Consider the following 23,197-nt stretch of genomic DNA (forward strand, 5'->3'; position numbering starts at 1 on the left):
GCATAGACAATAATATTTATTTTTATAATAAAAAATGATACCTTTTAAGAAAAATAAAACGATAGTTTGTTTTTTAATTACCAAATACCTCCGGAAGATGACTTCAAAATACTTTGTCATTTACAAACAACTCGATGTACAATAAATCATTGTTTGGTTTCTTAGTATCGTATACTTTTTCGGGTACATGATCACAAAATTTATCACTCTGTTCTTCAAATTAAAAATGCACGGAAAATATTCTCAAAATCATTTTGCCTGTGTGGACGCGGGCTGACACCTAGTAGTATTTACATAAATAAACCTCTGACTATGCATATTTAACCGGATGATGAACCGGACTAGCTAACCGAACTTCCCGTGTTGTATCGAATTGAGCGGACCAAAATTGGGTCGGTTTATTCGGTTTATTCGGTTCGATCAGTTTATATACCAAACCATATCCATATACCACGGTTTCTTAAAAATGACATCCATTCGGTATATTCGGTACTACCAAATCCAAACCATCGTTTCTATTTCGGTTCGGTTCGGTTTTAATTGGTTCGGTTTTACCGGATTGAACACCCCTAATTTACATATATATATATATATATATATAAACCTGTGTCTATGCATATTTACGCAAATCAGACAGAAAGTTGTCTTAGTGGGCCCAGTTGTTGACCTGGTCAACGACCAAAAAGGCGGGAAATTTATTTAATTTCGGGCCTTCAATTTTATTTAATTTCCTTTTTATTTATTTCTCCTTTTCTTTTCGTTCGATTCCAGGTTTGCTTTGCAGCATTCTGCACAGAAGGTGTTCGACTAAATTCCTCAGAGAGAATCTATCTCTCTTTCACTGACGCTCTGAATCTTCCGACTTTCGATGCGTTTCCTAAGTTACCTCCCCTGTCTGCTTTGACCTTCTCGTCTACTAGTGTTTTAAGCTCGAAGACAACGGAGAAAGAGCGGGAGAGTGCAATTGAACCTCTTCAATCTCCAATTGACTCGTCGCGAAGCTATTTTGGAGAGAAACCAATGTCTCCAGGGGTTCGCACGCTCACCGTCCTCGGAAAGTTCAAACCTTTCGGTCTAATCGCTGAAGCTACCGACTCGAATCCTAACGTGGCCGATTCCTATCAGTATTTTCTCTTCGATCCTGATCTCACCGGCCAGCGAGACGGTGATGACGGCAATGAAGCTAAGTTTTCGCGGCAGAGAGAGCATGAGCTCTTCATCCGAGACAACCGGTAAGAAGAGTATCATTAGATTTACTTTGAGGCAATTTGCTGATTATTCTATTACTATCCAACACTAAGTGAATTCATCATTTACGTTTAGAATGTGTTTTGTTTTTCTTCTAGTAAGTATGTCTCTTTATTATAGTAATGTGTGTAGGATTATGCTTAGGTAGAGAAGCTAATTTCATTTTGTATTTGATGTAACGGCGTAATGTTTCTTGATGACTTTTTGATTGTATCTGTTCCTGACGATGATTTTTTTTTTTTTTTAAATTGATGATAGCATAATCTGGACAAGCGGTTCACGAGTGCTCAAGCGGTTTACCTTGTCTTCTCCCATCATCAAGGTAATTTCCATAACAAGCTGGACTCTTTGTCTCCAATGTTTGAAAATGTAGCTATGCCTCAACTATGCTTTCTTCCTTATTGGTGGGATGTGTTAGATTCGTTTTTTTTTTCCAGTGAAGCTGTTCTGTGTGTTGCTCACTGAGTTAAATAAAGTACATAAGCTTTCTTTTTCACTTGTTTGATGGGTGACAATGACCGTTTTAACTCGTGTTTTTTATGCCATAGGCATGCTGGAGTCACCTGGGTCGAGGAGCAGAAGCTTTGCTCTGTGTCTTACAAATTGGTTGTTTAACAATATACAACACGTCAGGTTAGTGTGGCTTCTGAACTGTAATATTTCACTTCTTATCTTACTTTTTCATAAGACGTAATGAAGTAGACCAAACGATCCCATATCTTTACTTATCGGCTGGATCTATATACATGCTATTCTTCTCGTTTGCGAGGTTTCAGCTGAGGTTTTTATATTTGGTATTTGTGAGCGACAGGTGAAGTTGTTTCTGTTCCACTTCCACGTACTGTCATATCAATATGGCCTCTACCGTTTGGTCTACTTCTCCAGCAAGCTGCTGAAGTGAATCCAACCTCGAATATTCCATTTTCTACTGCTAGCCCCACTCTTGGTTCTCGTGAGATGCTGCGCAAAAGAGACATGTCTTCCCATCTCATTCTAAGAGACCCATTAGAAGAACCTGAGGTAAATGATCTCATACGTTTAGATTCTTCTTGTCTACTTTATTTGTACTTCATGCCAGTCTTGTTTTTAGTTCGAGACCTGCATAATTTCGTTGCTGTTATCTCAACAGCACATAGATTTTTCTGGTTATGAAATGTTTGGTTATATGTTGCATGTGGTGACTCATCTAACTAACTTTCCAGCCAATCTATCTAGAAGAGAGGGGAAAGTTGAACATAATGAAGGACTATGATGAGAGAACAATTTGGTCGAGTGACAGTTTTCCTCTGATGACCTCGTATAACAAAGGTTTGTCATTTTCATCTCCATTCAGGCTGAATTTACCACATGCTCTTCTTGTTTTTCATCGAAGTACTCTGTCTCGGGTTTTTCAGGCAAGATGCAACATTCTGTGTGGGCAGTAGAATTTATAGAGTCTAGCTCAAGCGTTGTTCCTGATACTGTTATCCCGAAACGAGTATCTTTTCGTAGAATATGGCAAGCTAAAGGCGCTAAGAAAGCTGCATCTAAGGTGACTATGAATGCATCTAAAGAATATCTTTTTGGAGAAGATTGTTTATGTATTTTTGGTAGGCTGCTGGACATGGTTAAGTCCTTTAGGGTCTCTTTTTTTAACATGTGGTTAATTTTCATGGCTATGCTTTGCTGCTAATTAAATCAAGGCTTAAAAGTTTTTCTCGTAAATGTTTTGGGAACTTCTACAGTTCTACCTAAGCGATGCTCTTTGAATGTACCTCTTAGTTATCTTGGATAGGATAGCTTGCTCATTACTTCATAAAGCATGTTTGCTTGGGCATCCAGTCTCCAAAATAGACTGCCTTCTCAATATTTTGTTCTTTAGAATGATTTGTTATTCAAGTAGATTCGGGCTTTGGTGCCACTCAATCTCTTGCTACTTGAGATCAGTAAACCTTCGGCCTTGACTGCTTGTGCTACCAATGCTGATTTTTCTCTTTTTATTTTCGAGTTCCCTTCGTTAGATGTGTGCTCTTGCAAATATATATATACTGTACTTTTGTAATTTCGTTTTTGTTTGTTGACTTTGAATGGGAGAAAGATCTGTGGGCTCTGTTGCTGAAGTCTTTGCTCTTTTTATTGGCTTCAATATATCGCAGGTCTTTTTGTCCTCTGATGATGCAGTCCCAGTAATTTGCTTTCTGATTCTAGAACAAAAAAAGCTGTTATCCGTGGGACTCCAAACTGTTGAGATCAATAATGAAATTATGTTTGACGTTAAACCTTACATAAGCTGGAGTATATCTGCAATTGCTGCTGCACCTGTTGTTGTGACACGTTCTAGGTAAATTCCTATCCACATTTTTTTGCCTCTCTGTCACTGTAAGTGACACTGCTTCTGCTGTCATATTGAGTGTTTGTCCAATCTTTTTTTCCATTTTCCTGCAGAGTGAAAATAGGACTGCTTCCACATTTGGATATCATTGTTTTGTCTCCGGAAAATGACCTCTTTCTTTATGTAGGTTCTTGATATGCACCATATTGTTTCCTTTGTTAAATACCCACTTCTGTCCCATGCTTAATTGATTTATCTATATTATTTGTAGTCAGGAAAACAATGCCTCTGTAGATATGTACTCCCTTCATGGTTGGGGCAAAGTCTTGTTTCTGGTGATTCTGCAAAAACGGATTCAGGTTCCCGGGTCCTGAAGATCACAGGATTGTCTGATGCTGTGTTAGGATGTATCAATCTGTCAGTAAATCATTCACAGGTTTGTCACACAGACATCAATCCGTTGAAATTCAAAATAATTAGTTTTGTTAACTAGCATAGTTGTTGCTCTATCCTTATGAACTCAAATCACGTGATTGTTGCAGCTGGGTTTACTCTTCCGAACTTGGCTACTTGTTTATTTGGTTGTTCAAGTTGTTTTCTGTTTTAATTTACTTTAACATTGTTACTCTTGCAGATTTTTCGGTGTGCCTTAACTAGTAACCCTTCATCTTCACTTGCAAACGATTGCATAGCAGCCATAGCTGAGGGATTACGATCCGATTTGTACAAGTTGTTTCTCTCTCTTCTTTGGGGGGATGGTTATTCTGACCAGAAGGGTTCCAGTATTCATTTTGAATGGGAAGCGTTGTGCAACATTTTTCTGGGGATCTGTCAAAAACCTACTGGTGTGCATCTGAAGCAACTCAAAACATCATCAGAGTCCTCCTGGGAGTTTCTTCTCAGCAGCAAGTTCCATAAGACCTATTCTAGGTTTCACAGTGGTATCACGTCAGTCAGTCCCTCGGATCTGGAAGAAATTGCTCCATTTTGTACTGAGACTGGTAGTGAAGAAAGACCAGACAACTCATTTGAATTAATGGTCCAGAGTTTAGATTGTCTTCATGCAGTATATGAGAGTTTGAAGATGGATAATCTACGAAAACAGTAAGTACATTGGCTCCTCAAAGAAAACTAAGTTTTAAGGATCAGAAGTAGAGTTAAGATTTAATATTATATGTGATTTCCCTTTTAAATGTTTGACATCTTTGTGCAGGGATTTGCATCGCCTAGCTGTTTTATTGTGCAATATTGCCAAGTTTCTGGGTGAGAAGTGTTACATAGATCACTACATACGTGATTTTCCTCGTCTTTCCAAAATCACTGGGGCATGCACAACCCTTTCTTCGAGCAGAAAACCTCCAAATATATTCAGATGGCTTGAAAACTGTTTAAGACGTGGATGTTTATCCACAAACCTTGATGATCTTCCCGATCTGATCCGTAAAGATGGATGCTCCATTGTGAGCTGGGCAAGGAAAATTGTTTCCTTCTACAGTGTGTTATTTGGTGATAAGCCAGTAGGAAAGAAACTTTCTTCAGGTGTCCCCTGTAATATTGCCCCTGGATCATATTCCAGTAACGAGGAACTTGCTATCTTAGCTATGGCTGGAGAGAGATTTGGGCTTCAGCAACTGGATTTGCTGCCTTCCGGTGTATCTCTCCCTTTGAGACATGTAAGTTGGAATATTTAGATACTTCTGGATGCTGGATTGCTGATAACTTTTAGATCAGTGTGTTGTTTCTATGTTCTCGTTTCTTTAGTAGGTGAGTTTGTTATTTCCTCTCGCCTACTTGTTCTACCTTTTGCATAACATTTCGTGTGTATTTTGTAGGCACTGGATAGCTGTCGAGAATCTCCTCCAGCTGACTGGCCAGCAATTGCTTATGTGCTTCTTGGTCGAGAAGATATGGCCCAATCAGTCTTCAGAAATTTGAGCTCATCTAAGGAATTTGAGATGCAGTCAAACACGAGTTTAATATCCATGTCCATACCTTACACGCTGCATTTGCATCCAGTAATTGTTCCATCCTCTTTATCTGAGTCACTTGGCTTGGAAAACGCTAAGATTGAGGATACAAATTCTGTGGATGGTTCTGTGATAGATGGAATGGAGCATATCTTCAACTCCTATACGCAGTTACGGTATGGCCGTGATCTACGACTGAATGAGGTAATATCTACACCCCCATTTGGAAACTAAAAATCCGCTAGCGTAGTGGTCACAGTGTGTAATGCTCGGAATGGTTTCCGTAGTCTGCCATATAGACTTTTGCATATTTTTTGGCTAGGCTTGCTTTGCTCTAAATTGTTTCACAATTATTTATTTACTTGTAGTATACTCTATACCTTGTTATGTCTGGCGTTTGTTGGTTGTACATCTCTGGATTAAGTTTATTATCATATTATAAGATATAAGACTTTGACGTGCCTCTGCGCTTGCTAGTTTAATTTGATGTCTTTTGCATTGGAAATTTCTTGGCATTGTCTACTTTAATTCTTGCTACTTTTGTTTTCTGTATTAATGATTTAATGGACGGTTACAAAGTTTCATTTTCTGTCACCATTCTCCATCTGTTAGGCATTGGTGGTTGGGTATTCAAATGTTTCCATCTACCCACGCCTCTTCCTTTTATAACTTGTCAGCACTTGATTTAACTATCGACTAATATCTTTTATTTTTCCTTGGCATGTTAGGTTCGACGTCTTTTGTGCTCTGCACGACCTGTGGTAATTCAAACGTCTGCTAACCCTACTATATCTGATCAGGAGCAGCAACAGGTACAAATCGATGGGTGTACATTTCTATTACTTTATAAATCTTTGACTACTACTAAATGCAAAGTTAGGATCGAATATAAAAGAAGTTATAATCCAATAAAATCACTACATGTTATCTTTATCGTTTATTTTAAACTCTTTGGTGCTACGAAAAAATATATTAGAGAGAGAATGTTATAGTTTATGTTCCACTGATATGCTTTCACATAGCTTTTATAATTAGATTTCCAAAATTTAATAAATGCTAATTACTATTTAGAAATCAAAGTAAGATGCAGCTGCACTTGTGTTTCTTGACATGGAAGAAGCCAGTGGTTTAGATTTCGCTATTTTAGATCTGCATGGTCTCTACAACTCTCTTTAATATCCAACGTTACTTTATTTTCCCATTTGTGCAGGACCAGCTTTGGCGTATAGCACAGAGGACTGCTGTGCTTCCCCTTGGGCGTGGAGCTTTCACATTATCAACAATACACACGCTTTTAACTGAGGCAAATTTTTATCTAACGAAAGATACACTTGGTTTTTATCACTTGTAATGACTCCTTCAAGATTTACATTCTCTCTTAAATTTTGCAGGCGTTTACTGTACCAAAGCTTGTTTTGGCTGGTCGGCTGCCCGCCCAACAAAATGCCGTGGTACGTAAAATTGTAATGATTAAGTATAGAAACATACTATATGCTCTAATTTACATCAAATAATATTTTTGCGAATGGCTTATTATTACTGTGAAGATGGAAGTTAGAATTTGCAGATATAAATAAAATAAAGCAATTTTGCCTACACTATGGCTTTCCCCAAAATGCATTTTCTGACTTATAACTACTGTTGCCAAACTAACAGTTTAGGTTGCATGTTTCCCATACAGGTTAATCTGGATCCAAACATCAGGAATATCCAAGAACTTAAGACCTGGCCAGAGTTTCATAATGCTGTTGCTGCTGGGTTACGACTGGCACCGCTTCAGGTTTGTGTTGTGTATTTTTTTTTAATATTTTCATCTATGAGAAGTTACAAGAGAATGCAACAGATTGTGACACATGATATCAAACTGTATGTGTGGTCATGCAGAAAGTCCCCTTTCTTTATTTCGGCACAATCAATCTAGTTATGTTTCTTCTTACAATTTGGTGCAGGGAAAGGTGTCCAGAACGTGGATTAAATACAATAAACCTGGAGAGCCAAATGCTGTTCACGCTGGACTTCTGTTTGGGCTGGGATTACAGGGATATTTGCATGTGTTAAACCTTAGTGACATATACCAATATTTCACTCAGGTTTGTTTCTGGCTCCGTTTTCCATTGAGTTATTTATTTCCCTTCCCATTGGTTAATAATAGCCTAATACTCTCCTGAGTTGAGCATCAAGTTACTCTGGCTTGTGATTGAAGTTATTACAAGTTTTACCCGTTTACATCTTTGGGATTAGCACATGTCATATGTAGTTGTGACCACATCTGTGGCTTCGAGGAGACATGGAATAATCAATGTAACATTGGACTACTATATTTAAGGGAGATTAGTTTTCCATGTCTGCCTCATTTGATAATTGTCGTCGTTTGATCTTTATCATCAAAATTAGAAAGATGGAATAACTTTATATTCGGTTATACTAAAGTGCATTTTTCCGTTTAATAAGTTCAAACACAAATTTATTCATGACCTTCTTCCATCCTTGGTCTTTTAGGATCATGAGAGCACCACAGTAGGTTTGATGCTTGGTCTAGCAGCTTCGTACAGGAGAACAATGCAACCTGATATTGCAAAGGTAGAGGTTCCATTGCTTCATATTCTTTACTATTTGGATCATGAATTGGCCTCTTAGGTACTTTTTGCTATAGCTTGTCAACCAGATGAATATACTTTGGCATACGTAAGATTTCTTATTAGTTTAATTGTGGATGATCAACGTTTCTGAAAATTATTAACCCTCATTTATGCACCAATGGATGCTAATATTACTTGCTACCATCTTAATAAAAAAATTATTCTAGCTCTGTAACTATCCTAAGAACTTATTTTTCTTTGTATAACAGGCTCTCTTTTTCCATGTTCCTGCTCGATACCAAGCTTCATATGCTGAGTTTGAGATACCAACACTTCTGCAGGTACAGATTGCTGTGATGTTATACTTACTGAAATAATTTGAGTTCTCTACAAGCAGTTACTGAAACTGGAAGTGGTTTGACAAGCATTTGCTATGTAATTCACTTACATGTGCTAAAAGTAAAGATATATACATATTCACATCACGTTATTTCAATTTTCTTTTGTTTGTTTATTTGATGGTTCTGATATCGTTAGTTCTGGCATTTTCTAAAGTTTTCTTGACTTGATATTTTGTTTGCACCTTATGTTAACATATGTGCCAATATGCAACGCCTTACTGGTATCTTTGGATTATTCATGTTTACTTTTTGAAAGTAGGAGTATTGTTAACTAGTGACATTTTTTTCACTAACGTACTGTCTTTAATTATTCTCCAGTCTGCAGCTTTAGTCTCCGTCGGCATTCTATTTGAAGGATCGGCACACCTGCAGACAATGCAATTACTTCTGGTAATGTCTCCTGCATGTTTTTTTCCTCACTTATGGTTTAAATTTGATATAGCATTCTTCCTGTCATCAAATGTAATTTTCATTTGATACATCATTATTACATGTGCGGTTGGTGTTTTAAACACATTTATAGTTAGAATCTATCTTGTAGTTTGGTTGTGGATCCATTCCTACATGTACAATCTTTGAGTGAGTTAGTTGATGCATATCTTTTAATTTGCAATTTAGTTCTTTACAATCCGGTGGATCGTTGCTTATCTTTGAGATCCCACTTCGTACATGTTATCAGGGTGAAATTGGCCGCAGAAGTGCAGGAGACAATGTCCTTGAAAGGGAGGGTTATGCTGTATCTGCAGGATTCTCACTTGGTCTTGTTGCTCTTGGTATGCCTTTTTGTTTTTTAGCCACTGAATTATTTTTTAAAGCTAACTCTACTCTTTTTGGCTCAAGGCCGTGGAGATGATGCGCTCGGTTCTTTGGACTCCTTTGTCAATCGCTTACTTCAGTATCTGGGAGCAAAAGAGGTTAATCTTTAGCCTTCACATTAACTTTATCCCACTCTTAGTTCATTTCCTTTTCTGATAGGAAGTGAATCATATCACACTGGATTTGTAAACAATATATATATATATATATATATGTTGTACTGAAAAACTTCTTTAACTCCCTACAGGAAAGATCTCTCCTTGCACCATCAAATGAAGATCTCCGAAGTGCTGCACAGGTTTTCCTGTCTTTCTGTTCCTTTGTGAAGCTTGTGTTGCGCATAAACCTGTTCCTGAAACACTTGCTGAATTATAAGTATGTGGTTATCATTTTTTCTGTCTCAGGTGACAGACGGAAGCACTGCAAATGTTAATATTACTGCACCTGGAGCGACAATCGCTCTCGCATTAATGTATCTTAAGGTGGGTCTTGAGGATGGATAAACTAGATAACTGGTTCTAAGTTAGCCTTTGACATTTTTTTTTTGTCTTTGCACAACTTTAAAGCTTTATATAATGTTTGTTGCATTTGTTGCAGACAGACTCAGAGGTCATCTTCTCAAAGCTCTCTATCCCACAAACACATTACGAATTGGAGTGCGTAAGGCCTGATTTCATAATGCTCCGTGTCATTGCTCGGAACTTGATAATGTGGAGCAGGTATTTTCTTATCTTCCCTAATTAGGAGTGATGGTTCTTCTGAGATCAAGTCTAATAGAATTCGTATTATAGGATCCGTCCTACAAGTGACTGGATCCAGTCTCAAGTTCCCGAATTTGTCAAAAATGGTGTCAGCCGCCTCCAAGATGACATGGATGATATGTATGAAGTGGACGTTGAAGCCCTAGTGCAGGCATATGTCAATATAGTGGCGGGGGCATGCATTTCACTTGGTAAATCTACTTCTTATGAGACATCAGTCTCTAATGAAAGTTATGACATGTGTTGTTTCTTTCTGATAGGGCTGAGATTTGCTGGTACAAGGGACGGAAATGCTCGTGACTTACTTAACAACTATGCTCTCTATCTTTTACATGAGGTACATCATTCTCTGAAATATTACATTTGTTACTCCTTTTTCCTCCCTCAAATACTAAGAATCTCTGAATTTCCTTCTGCTCATCCCAATGTGAGCTTATATGTTTCGATGCATGTAGATCAAGCCTGTGTCTGCACCACCTGGAAATGGATTTCCCAAGGGAATAGCTAAACATGTTGATCGAGGAACGCTTGAAATGTGTCTTTATCTTATCGTTCTTTCCCTTTCAGTGGTAATGCTTCTTTTGAAATCTCCTGTACAATTTTCAATTTTAAAGTCAGTAAATTTATGTGAAAGGACTCACTTGTGTAGGTCATGGCGGGATCTGGAGACTTGCAAATATTTCGGTTGTTGAGATTTCTCCGCAGCCGAAACTCTGCTGATGGACATGCTAACTATGGCACTCAAATGGCGGTAAGCATTTTCTTGTAAAAATTAAGGTTCCTTAGCTTCATGTCAGCTTTGCATTTTATTTCTGAATTTTTGGGATGTTAAAATGTATTCTCTGAATTTTTGTGATGTTAAAATGTATTCTCTAGAAGAAAAAGCTAGAACTTCCTTATGCCTATGAACTATAGCCAAGTTAAAATGTATTCTCTCAAATTAATCTGATCTTAAAATGTATTCTCTGGAGATTTCTGAATTTTATTTCTCGAACTTCCTTAGCTTCATGTCATTCTAGCTTTTTTCTTTAATTAATCTGATGCTATGAACTATAGCCAAATCAATTTGTCTCTAATGTACCAGTGAACTGCTTGCACCGTATAAAGTAATTTCAAAGCTGACTGCTGATATTGTTTTAGCATGCGGTGGAAAGGTCAGACTTATTATAGCGAGCTTAGGATTGCATATTTATTAGAGATCTCTTAGTCCAGTACGTAATGAACTTTTTGTATAAATCATTCTTGTTGATTATTTACCTTCTACTCTTTTAATTTATTTTTAAATATGAGACAGCATTGTGTTCTTTCCTTTAGGTGAGCTTAGCGACGGGTTTCTTATTTCTTGGAAGTGGTATGCGAACATTTTCAACGAGTAACGGCTCACTTGCTATGTTACTTATCACTCTCTATCCGCGGTTGCCTTCTGGACCAAATGACAATCGTTGTCACCTCCAGGCAAGTTTAAATATCTTTTTTATTCTCTGCATCGCTCTTTTTTTATGTCTGGATTGGTTATTGTTTATTTCTATAAGCAGGGGTTGCTTTTCTATGTAAAGTGTTACTCTTCACCAATCTCTTAGTTGATTCTGATATCTAAGACATGCTAACTGGTGTCTGGATTTGGTTTCTGTCGCTGAGTGGTGTCATTTCTATAGAAGCAAGAGATGATTTTCTATGTAAAATGTTTGTAGGCATTCAGGCATTTATATGTCCTTGCAACAGAGGCTCGTTGGCTGCAGACTATTGATGTTGATTCCGGTCTACCAGTCTATGCCCCTCTAGAAGTCACAGTAAAAGAGACAGAACTGTATTCTGAAACAAGATATTGCGAGGTTACACCGTGCATTCTTCCAGAGCGTGCTATTGTATGAAAATTTCAACAACTTTCCCTCTCTTTCACCGATTCCATATGATTTACCGGAAAAATGTATATGTATCCTGCAGCTAAAGAGAATTTGTGTCTGTGGTCCCCGATACTGGCCCCAACAGGTTGAGCTTGTCCCAGAAGGTAACTGATCATTTGTATATATATTCCTTTGGTCATTTTCTCTAGCTGGTCTTATGGTATTTTTAATGTTGACCCGATGAAACACAGAGAAACATTGGTGGAGCTTTGGGGACAAGAGTGATCCCTTGAACTCTGGTGTTATATATGTCAAAAGAAAAGTTGGAGCTTGTTCGTATGTTGATGATCCAGTTGGGTGTCAGTCACTGCTTTCACGAGCAATGCACAAGGTTGTAACCCCCATCATATATTTCATTTTCAATCTAGAGAAATGGACTCTGATACAGGTTTAGATGCCTTTCCGTGATTACAGGTTTTTGGTTTAAGAACTCTGGACGAATCTAACATGCTAGCTAATAGTCATAGAGAGCTGGATTCTGATAGCGTTGATCACTTGGTCAGCACATTCTCATCTGATCCCAGCCTAATAGCCTTTGCACAGTTGTGCTGTGACAAATCTTGGAACGACAGGTAACCACTGTTTCATCCATTTTCTCTTTCTCCTCAGTGTCCATGTCGTAACAGAGCTCAGTAGTTTTGTCTTAACAAGCCCATTTATGCACAGATCTGATTCTGATTTCAAGGAGTTCTGTCTGCAAGTGTTGTTTGACTGTATAAGCAAGGATAGACCAGCTCTCTTGCAGGTAAGTCACTTTATTTTTCAATGGTTATTTACTGTTTGGAACATTCTTATTGAGATTATTTGGCATATGTTACATGGTTCTTGTAGGTTTATTTATCTTTGTATACAACCATTGGTTCAATGGCTGATCTTCTCGTCAAAAGCGATAGTAATGTGTGTGATTCACTTTCCATCTCAAGCCTCAAGGTACTTGATTTTACATTTTGTTTAATCTGATTTGCTTTTCTATCATTGGATCTAATCTTTGTGATGATCACAGGTTTCTCTTGCCTACAACGAGGCGGTATCAAGTGGAAGATTGGCCTCCTCTTCAGGTGGCTTTGTTCAATCAATCTTCTTAACATCACTAGGGAAACGGTGTGAAGAGATTTTGAATAGCTCAACCGAGATGAAAACTAATTTGAGAGATTATCTGACCTCAGAGACATGGCCTGATGATCAGAAAGACGTAATCCTTCTCTCATGGTACTTGAAATGGTTCAGCGTACCGTCTCCATCGATCATCAAAGCATCAGTTGAGAAGATCAAGTCCAAGTGCAAGATCTCAGCTTCGGCAGTACCTTTGCTAAGATTAGTGTTACCTAGTACGCATGTTAGTGCGATTAGAGAAATTGATAGGGTCTTTTTTTCCATTGATTGAAACAAGTGACATTGTGAAAACATGATTATGGTTCTTTTTTTCTTTTAATTTTTAATTATTGGCTGCTAATTAGCTGATAATCTTTGAGTGAAACAATGGTTATAGCCTTCTCTGGTCCTCCTCCATGTATTGATGTATTCAACTCAACTCTGCTGCTGCATCAATTATTCTCTTGTTTTTCTTTAGCATAATCAACACGAACGACGCCGTACGAACAATGAAGTATTAACGGGCCTCGTTTATAGTTTATTGGGCTGATCAGAGTGATGTAGCTCTTATGCCTCGCAACGACGTCGTAGGGAACAATCAATACGAACGACGTTGTAGGGAACAATACTCTTGTCATTTAAAAGTTGGAATGGGCTTTTATAACTTAACCTCTTATGTCGCAGTCCAACGGGCCTTTTCGAGAGACGAACGCTGACTAGTAAGTAAGTACAGTCTCCCGTGACAGCGCATTCAATTCGTACCGTTAGATCTCGAACCCATTCATCCAACGGCTAATAATGGAAGTCAGAAAATACGAACGTTGTAAAAAGACCCATCACGTCGCGCAGTCCAACGGGATTTTTCGAGAGACGAGCGCTGACGTAGACAATTTATCTACCGTTAGATCTCTACCGTAATCATCCAACGACTGATAATGGATCACAGAAAATGCGAACGTTGTAAAAAGAACTGTTACGTCGCGCAGTCCAACGGGCTTTTTCGAGAGACGAGCGCTGACGTGGACAATTTATCTACCGTTAGATCTCTAGCCTATTCATCCAACGGCTATTAATGGATCACAGAAAATACGAACGTTGTAAAAAAGAGCCGTTAGGATCCTCACCTTATAAATAGAGGCGCTCTCTTGCCTTATTCTCTTCATCCACAACCTCTCACAGAGAGAAGAAAAACAAATACGCAAGAAGAGTTAGAATCTGTAGGAGAGAGAGCAAAACATGCCTGAGCAAGTCAGAGGTATGATGATCTTCACTAACCTCATCCTTGTTCCCGTAGCCCAAGGAGGAAAGCCTCAGCCTCCTATTAACCGGCCCATCACATGAAGTTTCCGAGCCCAGCTTGATTTCCTATTAACCGGCCCATCACCCGAAGCTTCCGAGCCCATCTTGATTTCCTTGGGTATAAAATTCCTTTAATTATTTTCTCTTTTAAATTTTTCTTTTTTTTTCCCTCCATTTTTTTCAAATGTTTTTGTTTTTGTCAAATCCAAAAACTTATCACTCTATTTTAAATGTTTTTGTTTTGGGGAGATTGTATATTTACTTGATGGACAATGGAAGAAGCTTATGTGTATTATTCATAGTGTAAAAACAGTTAGAAGCTAGCGTCCTGTCCTTTGATCGTTAGAGAGGTTAAGGTTCCATTTGACTTTACACATATGAGATCACTTTGTTATTCCTAAACAATCTTGGCACAATATACAGTTTCCCCTCGTGTTTTTTTTTGTTTGTTAAAAACAGTATCCTCTTTTGTATTTTGCATGTTTTTTTGAAGATTAAATGCTTGCTTGTTTGCAATCTTGATGTGCATGTTTGATTGTTTGTTTCTTTGCTTGCGAGATTGGAGATGGTCATCAGGAGGAGCTTGAGAAGTGAAAGGTGATTGAAGCAGTAGGATGACAATGAAGATGGTTCGTGACTCCATTGATGTCACTTAAAAGGTATACACTAAGCTCAACAACATACATTTAACACTAAATTACTCCATTGAATCTTGATTTATTCTTCTCCTCCAAATTTTCAGACATGGTTTCTAGCAAACGATCCAGTTTATATCATGCTCACCGAGAAGCTTGTACGTTTATGCCCCTCCTTCTACTACTCCATCCGCTTATGTGGTATTAGATTAGAAAATACACATTCCTGTATGGTTTATATTATTATCTCTTCAGGTTGCCAAAGAGTCAAAATGATTTGAAATATGTTGTTAAAATTGAGAAGAAACTTCATAGGTTGGTGTGGAACCTAGGTCGTATTAAACTTATCTTGTGAATGTGTATATAGTGAAGTGGTTCCCAGTTAAGTGAACATTGGACTAGGGATTAAACCAAACCAAGCATTGAGATTACATGATTAGCTGCTCTAACTGTAAAGTAGTGAAACTTGTAGTTCTCATCAGTAGATACCATGGGTGACTTGTTGCCGTATGGAATCTTATGGATGCTTTGAACTAATGTTTTATTACATAACTCGTCTAAGAGTTTTTCTATTAGTTTCCCTAGCACTTTTGTGTAGAAGTTGGATCCATAACTAGATGATGCTCATCTCATATTGGAAATTAAATTAGCCATAGCTAGATATTCCATATCCTCGATAGTATAGTATAACTTGGTAGTTCTAGTTTCCTCAAATTGTTGTGCATTCAGTTTGATCTCTTTGCATTTAATATTGTTGGTTTTGTTTCAGGAAGAAGATAGAGGAGAGGCAAGGAGTTAACAAATGGAGGCCAGAGTATCTCATGATCGTGAAGAAGACTTACTCCTCCTTGATAACAACTTCTGTATCACTTTAACTCTAAATCAAGTTGACCTTTCTACTTTGTAAAATCAAATTATATGATGACCTTTGAATACTTTTTTTTGTTGTTGTTTTTTACCTATAAGCTAAACCTTTGTGTTGTTTTACCTATAAATCAAGTACTATGTAATTTTACCGTTTAAATTTGTTGAAATTTTATAATTCTACTAAAAAAAAACAGATTCAAAATCTCAATCAAGTTGACCTTTCTACTTTGTAAAATTAAATTATGACCTTTTAAATACTTTTTGTTGTTGTTGTTGTTTTTAATTAAATCAAGTACTTTGTAATTTTACTGTTTAAATTTGTTGAAATTTTACAATTTTACTCAAAATAAACAGATACACAAAATCTCAATTGTTCAAAAAAAAAAAAAAAAAAACCACCTGAAAAACCTGAACCGAACCGAATTTTAAGGTTGAACCGGAAACCGGTTTAAGTAAAAAAAACATCTTCTTCTCCGATTCATTTTCAAATCGAATCTGATTTTTTTTTTTTTTTTTTTTTCTCCAATTAAAACTTCCGACGAACAATTCGATCAAAGCTTCGATTGATCGCCGGAAGAGGGAGCAGCAATCAGCTCGATGTTCGTCAGAAAATTTCTGCAGAAATCCTCCGGCGATGGTGGTCAGAAGCCTCCTCCGCCACGTGTACTCCCCCCTCCCTTCTATCTTATCTTATAGATCATTTTTCTATATAAAGTTATTTAATTTGCATTATTAATATGTTAAAGAAGAGAACTTTTTACTTTTTGCAGGGATGTTTGATAACACAAGAGTTGGATCCTCGTCTTGTCTCCCACTATGGGATACCTTCGACGGCGTCTATTCTCGCCTTTGACTCTATTCAATCCCTCTTGGCTGTGGGAACACTGTAAGCTCTTCTTCAACCTTGAATCGGTTTATGTGAAATGGGGAGACTTTATAAGAAGTTTGGCTAGTTGAATCTTTACTCTAGCTCTTCACGTTACTATACTACTTAGTTATGATGGATAGAAGAAAGGTTCAGCTTTAAAAAAAAAAAAGTAATGCTTTTTGCTAATTGTTTTGCTAGAGATGGAAGGATTAAAGTGATTGGTGGTGATAACATTGAGGCGGTTCTTGCATCTCCTAAGCAGTTACCTTTCAAAAACTTAGAGGTTCGGTTCACCTCTTTGTTGAGAGCCTATAATAATCAAATTCAGTTTCAATTTCAAAGCATTGGGTCTAATAATATAAGCTTCGACGTAGTTCATTCTCTATCTCCTGATGTGCTTGCTAGCTTAACTTAATAGTATTTCTCTAGTCTATCCCTTTCTGAAGAGATCAGCTTATGCTGTGAACTTGAGATATATATATATATATATATATATATATATATATATATATTACAGTCCTCCCGCTTTGTGATCCTAATTATCTGCAACTCCACTTGACATTATATCTGTTTCTTTATCAGTTCATTGAGAACCAAGGCTTTCTGGTCAGCATCTCAAATGAAAACGATATTCAGGTATCAATTCACTCTGGTGTTTGAAATTTATGTATTATCCAGACATGTCTTCATTTTGTTCAACAATCTATCTGATCGACTACGTCAACAAATTTGAATTATTATTAGGTTTGGGACTTGGATCTTAGGCAGACTATGTCAAGCTTACACTGGGAGTCAAACATTACTGCGTTTTCAATACTTCCCGGCACCGGTTACATGTATTGAGCTTGTTAAGATGACAATTCGCAGCAATGATATTCCATTGACACTTGCTATGGCGTCATTAATTAATTTTATCATCTCGTTCACAGGTATGTTGGTGATGAGTATGGTATGGTGTCTGTTGTAAAGTACAATGCTGACGAAGGAAAATTAGTGCATCTTCCTTATTATGTTCCAACTGATGCTTTAGCTGGTATGTGGTTTCTCTTTCAACCTGATGATCAAATTTGTCTAGAATCTTTATTAGGTTTAGAATTGTTTTCAGGATTGGGTAGTTTGATTCTTAGTTAATATCTATCTGCCTTCCCAAAGTAGTTGCACGGTAAATTTATGTCTGATTACTTTTTTTTCTTATAAAGCTTAAATGAGTACCATATCCTCTTGGTATATCGAATTCGATGCAGTACATGAGAAAACCTTCCATATTGCATTTTAATTGTTCTTTTAAAATATTTTCTCCCATTTCCTTTTTTTTTTTTTGCAGAAGCAGCAGGGCTTTCATCACCTATTGAGTATCCTGTTGTTGGACTTCTTTCTCAGCCTTGTTCGAGGGGAACTAGGTGAGAAAATCTTTATTTTGTTTTGTGTACTTAATAAGACCTGTAGATGGAAAGCATTTGTGCCTCTGAAACTCACTATCTGACTTTGTCATAGCATTTGTGAACTCACATCTTTAAAATAAGCTGGTCTTTTCCTACAGCCCCTAGCAGTTCTTTACTCTTGTGCTCCTATCTCCCCTACTGTTATTTTTAAAATTAGTATAGTATCTGAGTTTTTTTAGCTGGAAGGAATAAAAGAAACTGCATGTCTAACTTGAGAGACAATGTTTCATAGTTTTGGTAGACTTGTGACTCTTGTCCTGTCAAAAGAGATAAATCCTTCTTTTTGTTATGTTCTTTCAGTGTAGTATTAGCAATAATAAGCTAGAATACCATCTTCTTATGATTATCTTTAATAATGAATTTTGAATAATTATCCTGCAGGTTGTTGATTGCATTTTCAAATGGATTACTTTTTATTTGGGATGCATCAGAAGATCGTGTCGTGTTAGTTAGAGGGAACAAATACCTACCTATGGAGGGTAAGACAGTCGATGTTTCTCTGGAAGCCTCACACGATGAGCTTTCTGATCTTAAGCTAGATGGAAAGGAGATAAGTTCTTTGTGTTGGGCATCAGCTGATGGTTCAGTTCTCGCTGTTGGTTATGTCGATGGAGATATATTATTTTGGGACTTCTCTGATGGGAAAAATGTGAAGGTATCTAATAATGCTGTTAAGTTACAGTTGTCTTCGGCGGAGAAAAGACTTCCTGTCATTGTTATGCATTGGTGTTTGGATGTATCTCGCAAGAATTGTGGTGGAAAACTCTTTATCTATGGTGGTGATATCGTTGGTTCTGACGAAGTACTGACGGTAAGAACTCAACACCTAGTTTAAAAGTTTCATAGTCCCTGATTGTTGAACTTGGTGAAATATAAAATGGATCCTCTTTTTAAATTGAAACACAGGGGAAACCTAAACGTGAATTCTTACCCTCGTATGTGCATATGTATATCCTAACATAATGTCTTTTCACTGATATTCTTATGCAGATGTTGGCACTTGATTGGTCTTCTGGTGTGGGAGGTCTAAAATGTGTTGGCCGTGTTGACCTGACTCTTAGTGGTTCGTTTGCTGATATGGTCTTGTCTCCGATTGCTAGTTCAAGGCAAAGTGGGGTGTTTTTATTCCTTTTGACGAATCCAGGACAATTGCAAGCGTACGATGATACCTCTCTGGCTTCTCTGATGTCTCAGAAAGAAAATAACATTTCTGTTTCTCCGCTGCCATATCCAATGGTTGTACCGACAAGGGATCCACATATCACCGTAGCAATGTTTGCTGCATTAAATGTGAATGATAAGCCGTCACTGGCTCTTTCCGAGGTAGTCCCTCTACATATTTTTTTTAAGTTGTTTTCCTGTGTGAAGCGATTAATTTATATCTTATTCTTGATAGATAGTCTTAGCTGCAAAATCTAGAACCCCACGTACTCCATCTGGAGAAAGTGCGCAATGGCCTCTAACAGGTGGTGTTCCGGGCCACATTGATGACTACAAGCTTGAGAGACTGTACATGGCAGGGTATCAAGATGGGTCTGTGCGAATCTGGGATGCAACCTATCCATGTCTGTCTCTTATTTATGACTTGGTGCCAAAGGTATGAATGCTGTAACTTTCCTTCTTTTGAAGTTTATCTTAAGAACTTGTGTGTAAGCTAAGCTGGTTGATTATTTAATGAGAATTTTTCCTGCAATTAATTATTTCTTCCTTTATCAATGATCAGGTATATGGTATTGAGATAACTGGAGTAGATGCATCAGTAACAGCAGTTTCCTTCTGTTCTAAAACTTCTTGTTTGGCTGTTGGTAACGAATGTGGTATGGTAAGATACCTGTTTCTGTTGGTACTTCCTTGATACCAGCTTTTAATGTGCATCTGATTCTCTCTCACTTTTCTGTCTCTGTAGGTTCGTCTTTTCAAGTTGGTCGGCCATAAAAGTGGAGGAACTTTGGAAGTTGTTACCAACACTGACAAGCAAGGTTTGGAACTTGGTACGACAGAGCCTACAGATTTGTTCTGTTGTATCTCATGCTTTAGGTGCATTTCTTGTAGCTCACCCTTTGCATCAAGAAGATGGACCTCAATGGTTGGCTGCGTATTCCTTCCTGACTTCCGCAGTTTGCACCCTGCAATTTGTACAGTCTACAAGAAGACTTGTTGTGGGATTTAAATGTGGCAGGGTAGGCAGTTAATATCTGTTTCTAACTCTCCGCATATAGCCGCTCTCTCTCTAGTTGAAAGTGTTTCAAACTATTTCTACTTTTCATTTCATATTTCAGGTTGCAATGCTTGACATTAGTGCGCCATCAGTAATGTTTGTTACAAATAGCTTATCTGACACCGGTTCCCCGATCAAGTCACTCTGTGTGAAATCCCCTTCAGCTCCAACTGATCAGGATTACATAAATTCCGAAGCTCTTGATGATTTTATCTTGTGTGCGATGACTAAAGATGGACAGACCACTCTTATTGATGGAAATACTGGGAAAATACTCGCTTCATGCTTGAGACCTCTGAAGAACCCAACTGCGATTTGTATGCACATTATAGGTCGTTTCTCTGTTACCAACATACACTGTGTTTTTATGCATCTATTGAATATATTAAAAATTGTATTTTGCAGAGGACTGCTACGAAAATACTGAAATTCCCAGTGAAGAACCAGCTGGGAAGGAGAAACTTGAGAACAAATCTCATATGATCAGTGAAAGTGAGAGTCATTCACCATGTGGTGAACAGACTGCTGTTACAGAAACAAAACTTGTTGATCAGAGATTTGCGAATTCATTATTTCTCATGTGTTCTGAGGATGCACTGCGCTTGTATACCTTAAAATCTTTATCTCAGGTATAGTGGAGAATCTGTCTTGATTTATGATTCCTGGAATGTCGTGTTGACTTTGTCTGATAACAAGGACTTACTTTCAATACGTAGGGAAGTTTTGAGAGCATTATGGAGGTAAGTCTTTCAAAGCCGTGTTGCTGGATGGGAATCCTAAAAAAGGAAGAAGGGGAATGTGCAGTACTCCTACTTTACCGAACAGGGCATATTGAAATAAGGTGATGTTCTAACTGGCTTCCACAAATACAATATACATGCCAGATAAAATGTAGTTACCAAATCCAATCAGCTTTAAAAGAATGGTTTGCTTATGTGAACAGATCTTTCCCGGATCTTGAAGTTGTGGGAGAGAGCTCTCTGCTATCACTTCTTAGGTGGAACTTTAAGCCTAACATGGAGAAGACAGTATGTTCGAATGATTTCGGCCATCTCGTCCTGGTGAGACTTCCTAATATACTGTCTAGAAGAGGTCTTTTATCTGTTAAGACTGTTACTACCCTCAATAATTTGTGAATCAGATTAATCTATGAGACTATTGGATGCTTACCAATTTTATGGGCTTGGTTTATTAGTTGTGCCTAGTTAGATATTGATTTATGAATAATACTATGTGAGAATATTTAATTTCTCAGATGTTTAGGACTTATAAAAGCTAAATCTACAGGTAAATGGTTGTGAAGTTGCAATCCTTTCGTTTCTGGCCCATCCAAACGGATTCAGGTACTGACTTACTATCTGCTATGCCATACTTTCTTACTAGAATTTGCATGCTAAGCTAGCAAAGTAGCAGTTAAGTTATTAATACCTAGCTCTGTATTCAACTCAGGATCCCAGAGTCTTTACCTTTGCTTCATGACAAAGTCCTTGCAGCCGCTGCCGACGCTACCTTTAGCCATTTCCCTGTCCATAAGAAAGACCAGGTATGTTCTGTTTTCACATGTGAACCCTTTTTTCACAAGCTCCATGATTTTGCTATAAAGTGTATGTGATCACAGGATGGCACTCCCAAATTCCTAAGTGGCATTATTAAAGGCTTCAGGTCAAGCAGTGAACAGAAGCTGGACCACCAAATACAAGATTTCTCCCACCTGGGAAACATCTTTTCTAATCCACCATACTTAAAGCCTTCTGATACTGGTGGCGACGATGAAAAGATTGTCGAGCTAAACATAGGTATGTAATATCTGTTCTAAGTTACTCATCCTCGGTTTCCAACTGTGACTAAAAGTGCTTCTTCTGTAGATGACATCGAGATAGATGAACCTCTTAGCATCTTGCCCTTAAACGAGAAAGACAAAAAGGAAAAGAAAGGTAAACATTCATAGTATCGTGTTTTATTATCACAGTGAATGCATCAGACGAATTTTTAAGGCTTCTTTGCAGATAAGAGAACAGATAAGGAAAGACTGTTTGACGGTGCATCCAGTGATGCACAACCCAAAACGAGAACAGTTGATGAAATAAAGGCCAAATACAGAAAAGCAGGGGTGAGTCAAACCCAAAAGAGCTGTTTTGCTTTCTAATGTCTAACATGGTTGTGGTTGTTTTTACAGGAAACCTCAGCAATAGCTTCACAAGCAAAGGACAAACTTCTTGAGCGTGGAGAAAAACTCGAGGTAATATTTTTTGCGGCAGAGACTTCATCTTCTCCCAAGCTGTATCACACACTGATTCTAACTACGAAACACATTTTTATCTGTTTGGTCTTCCTTAATAATACCAGAGAATCAGCCAACGCACAGCTGAGCTCCAAGACGGTGCTGAGAACTTTGCGTCCATGGCACATGAACTTGCTAAGCAAATGGAGAAGCGAAAATGGTGGAACATATGAGAAAGCTTTGTCGCTTCATAGTCATTCTGACAATTGCAGGTTCTGGCGTATATATAAATTATCATCTCATGTTTTCTCTTGAGGCCCAATCTATTATTATGATTGGTCATGTAACATGGGCCACAATGACGACACAAACACTGTTATCTTTTTTTTCTTTTTTCCCTAAAATAAACGCTGTTATCTTACTGATTGGCTCATGCTTAAACCCTAAAGCTAAAGCCTTTCTTTCTGGTTAGTGGTTACACAGCAACACTATCAACAGAAGCCACACATTCATACATATCTCTTGTCTGCTGATAATAACACATACTGAAGAAAGCTGACCTCATAAA

At 37.7% G+C, this 23,197-nt stretch overlaps 2 protein-coding genes and 1 long non-coding RNA gene across 4 annotated transcripts; all 3 read left to right on the top strand.

The window, feature by feature from the left end:
* The first annotated feature begins 766 nt into the window (after window positions 1–766).
* LOC106327576 (anaphase-promoting complex subunit 1-like) lies at window positions 767–13,371 on the top strand. Its single transcript, XM_013765744.1, has 37 exons — window positions 767–1,232; window positions 1,507–1,570; window positions 1,797–1,881; window positions 2,060–2,268; window positions 2,451–2,556; window positions 2,643–2,779; window positions 3,384–3,568; window positions 3,673–3,742; window positions 3,831–3,995; window positions 4,194–4,663; window positions 4,773–5,232; window positions 5,392–5,730; window positions 6,255–6,338; window positions 6,737–6,829; window positions 6,918–6,977; window positions 7,208–7,306; window positions 7,476–7,616; window positions 8,026–8,106; window positions 8,375–8,446; window positions 8,825–8,896; window positions 9,186–9,279; window positions 9,347–9,420; window positions 9,570–9,620; window positions 9,727–9,804; window positions 9,920–10,041; window positions 10,114–10,274; window positions 10,344–10,420; window positions 10,539–10,652; window positions 10,733–10,834; window positions 11,398–11,538; window positions 11,775–11,948; window positions 12,028–12,091; window positions 12,179–12,318; window positions 12,402–12,559; window positions 12,654–12,732; window positions 12,819–12,917; window positions 12,991–13,371. Exons 1-37 carry the CDS (start codon window positions 1,021–1,023, stop codon window positions 13,369–13,371), a joined length of 5,313 nt encoding a protein of 1,770 aa, XP_013621198.1. The 5' UTR covers window positions 767–1,020.
* An 884-nt stretch (window positions 13,372–14,255) lies between these two features.
* On the top strand, window positions 14,256–16,028 carry LOC106325409. 2 transcript variants are annotated; one of them, XR_001266892.1, is made up of 4 exons: window positions 14,256–14,496; window positions 14,937–15,037; window positions 15,121–15,171; window positions 15,783–16,028. It is a non-coding gene; the product is annotated as an uncharacterized LOC106325409 (long non-coding RNA). The 2 variants fall into 2 exon arrangements; XR_001266891.1 differs by lacking the exon at window positions 14,256–14,496 and having other exon boundaries at window positions 14,552–15,037.
* Window positions 16,029–16,394: 366 nt separating this feature from the next.
* On the top strand, window positions 16,395–23,190 carry LOC106327052. Its single transcript, XM_013765063.1, has 24 exons — window positions 16,395–16,543; window positions 16,651–16,766; window positions 16,947–17,031; window positions 17,331–17,384; window positions 17,493–17,584; window positions 17,678–17,781; window positions 18,073–18,148; window positions 18,572–19,001; window positions 19,181–19,513; window positions 19,587–19,787; window positions 19,914–20,012; window positions 20,097–20,169; window positions 20,243–20,370; window positions 20,470–20,740; window positions 20,814–21,037; window positions 21,125–21,249; window positions 21,352–21,469; window positions 21,696–21,751; window positions 21,858–21,951; window positions 22,027–22,204; window positions 22,274–22,342; window positions 22,415–22,518; window positions 22,585–22,647; window positions 22,755–23,190. Exons 1-24 carry the CDS (start codon window positions 16,478–16,480, stop codon window positions 22,860–22,862), a joined length of 3,267 nt encoding a protein of 1,088 aa, XP_013620517.1. The 5' UTR covers window positions 16,395–16,477; the 3' UTR covers window positions 22,863–23,190.
* Window positions 23,191–23,197: the final 7 nt, after the last annotated feature.

Source organism: Brassica oleracea, chromosome C2, assembly GCF_000695525.1.
Source record: "Brassica oleracea var. oleracea cultivar TO1000 chromosome C2, BOL, whole genome shotgun sequence".
NCBI classification, from domain to species: Eukaryota; Viridiplantae; Streptophyta; class Magnoliopsida; order Brassicales; family Brassicaceae; genus Brassica; species Brassica oleracea.

Bases quoted from the DNA above. Each gene is read 5' to 3' on its own strand.
- LOC106327052 (XM_013765063.1), top strand. From the start codon at position 16,478: ATGTTCGTCAGAAAATTTCTGCAGAAATCCTCCGGCGATGGTGGTCAG. The intron at 20,170-20,242 runs GTTTGGAACTTG...CATTTCTTGTAG, and splicing joins TACCAACACTGACAAGCAAG to CTCACCCTTTGCATCAAGAA. The intron at 21,250-21,351 runs GTGATGTTCTAA...TTATGTGAACAG, and splicing joins ACAGGGCATATTGAAATAAG to ATCTTTCCCGGATCTTGAAG.
- LOC106327576 (XM_013765744.1), top strand. From the start codon at position 1,021: ATGTCTCCAGGGGTTCGCACGCTCACCGTCCTCGGAAAGTTCAAACCT. The intron at 2,269-2,450 runs GTAAATGATCTC...CTAACTTTCCAG, and splicing joins ACCCATTAGAAGAACCTGAG to CCAATCTATCTAGAAGAGAG. The intron at 8,447-8,824 runs GTACAGATTGCT...ATTATTCTCCAG, and splicing joins AGATACCAACACTTCTGCAG to TCTGCAGCTTTAGTCTCCGT.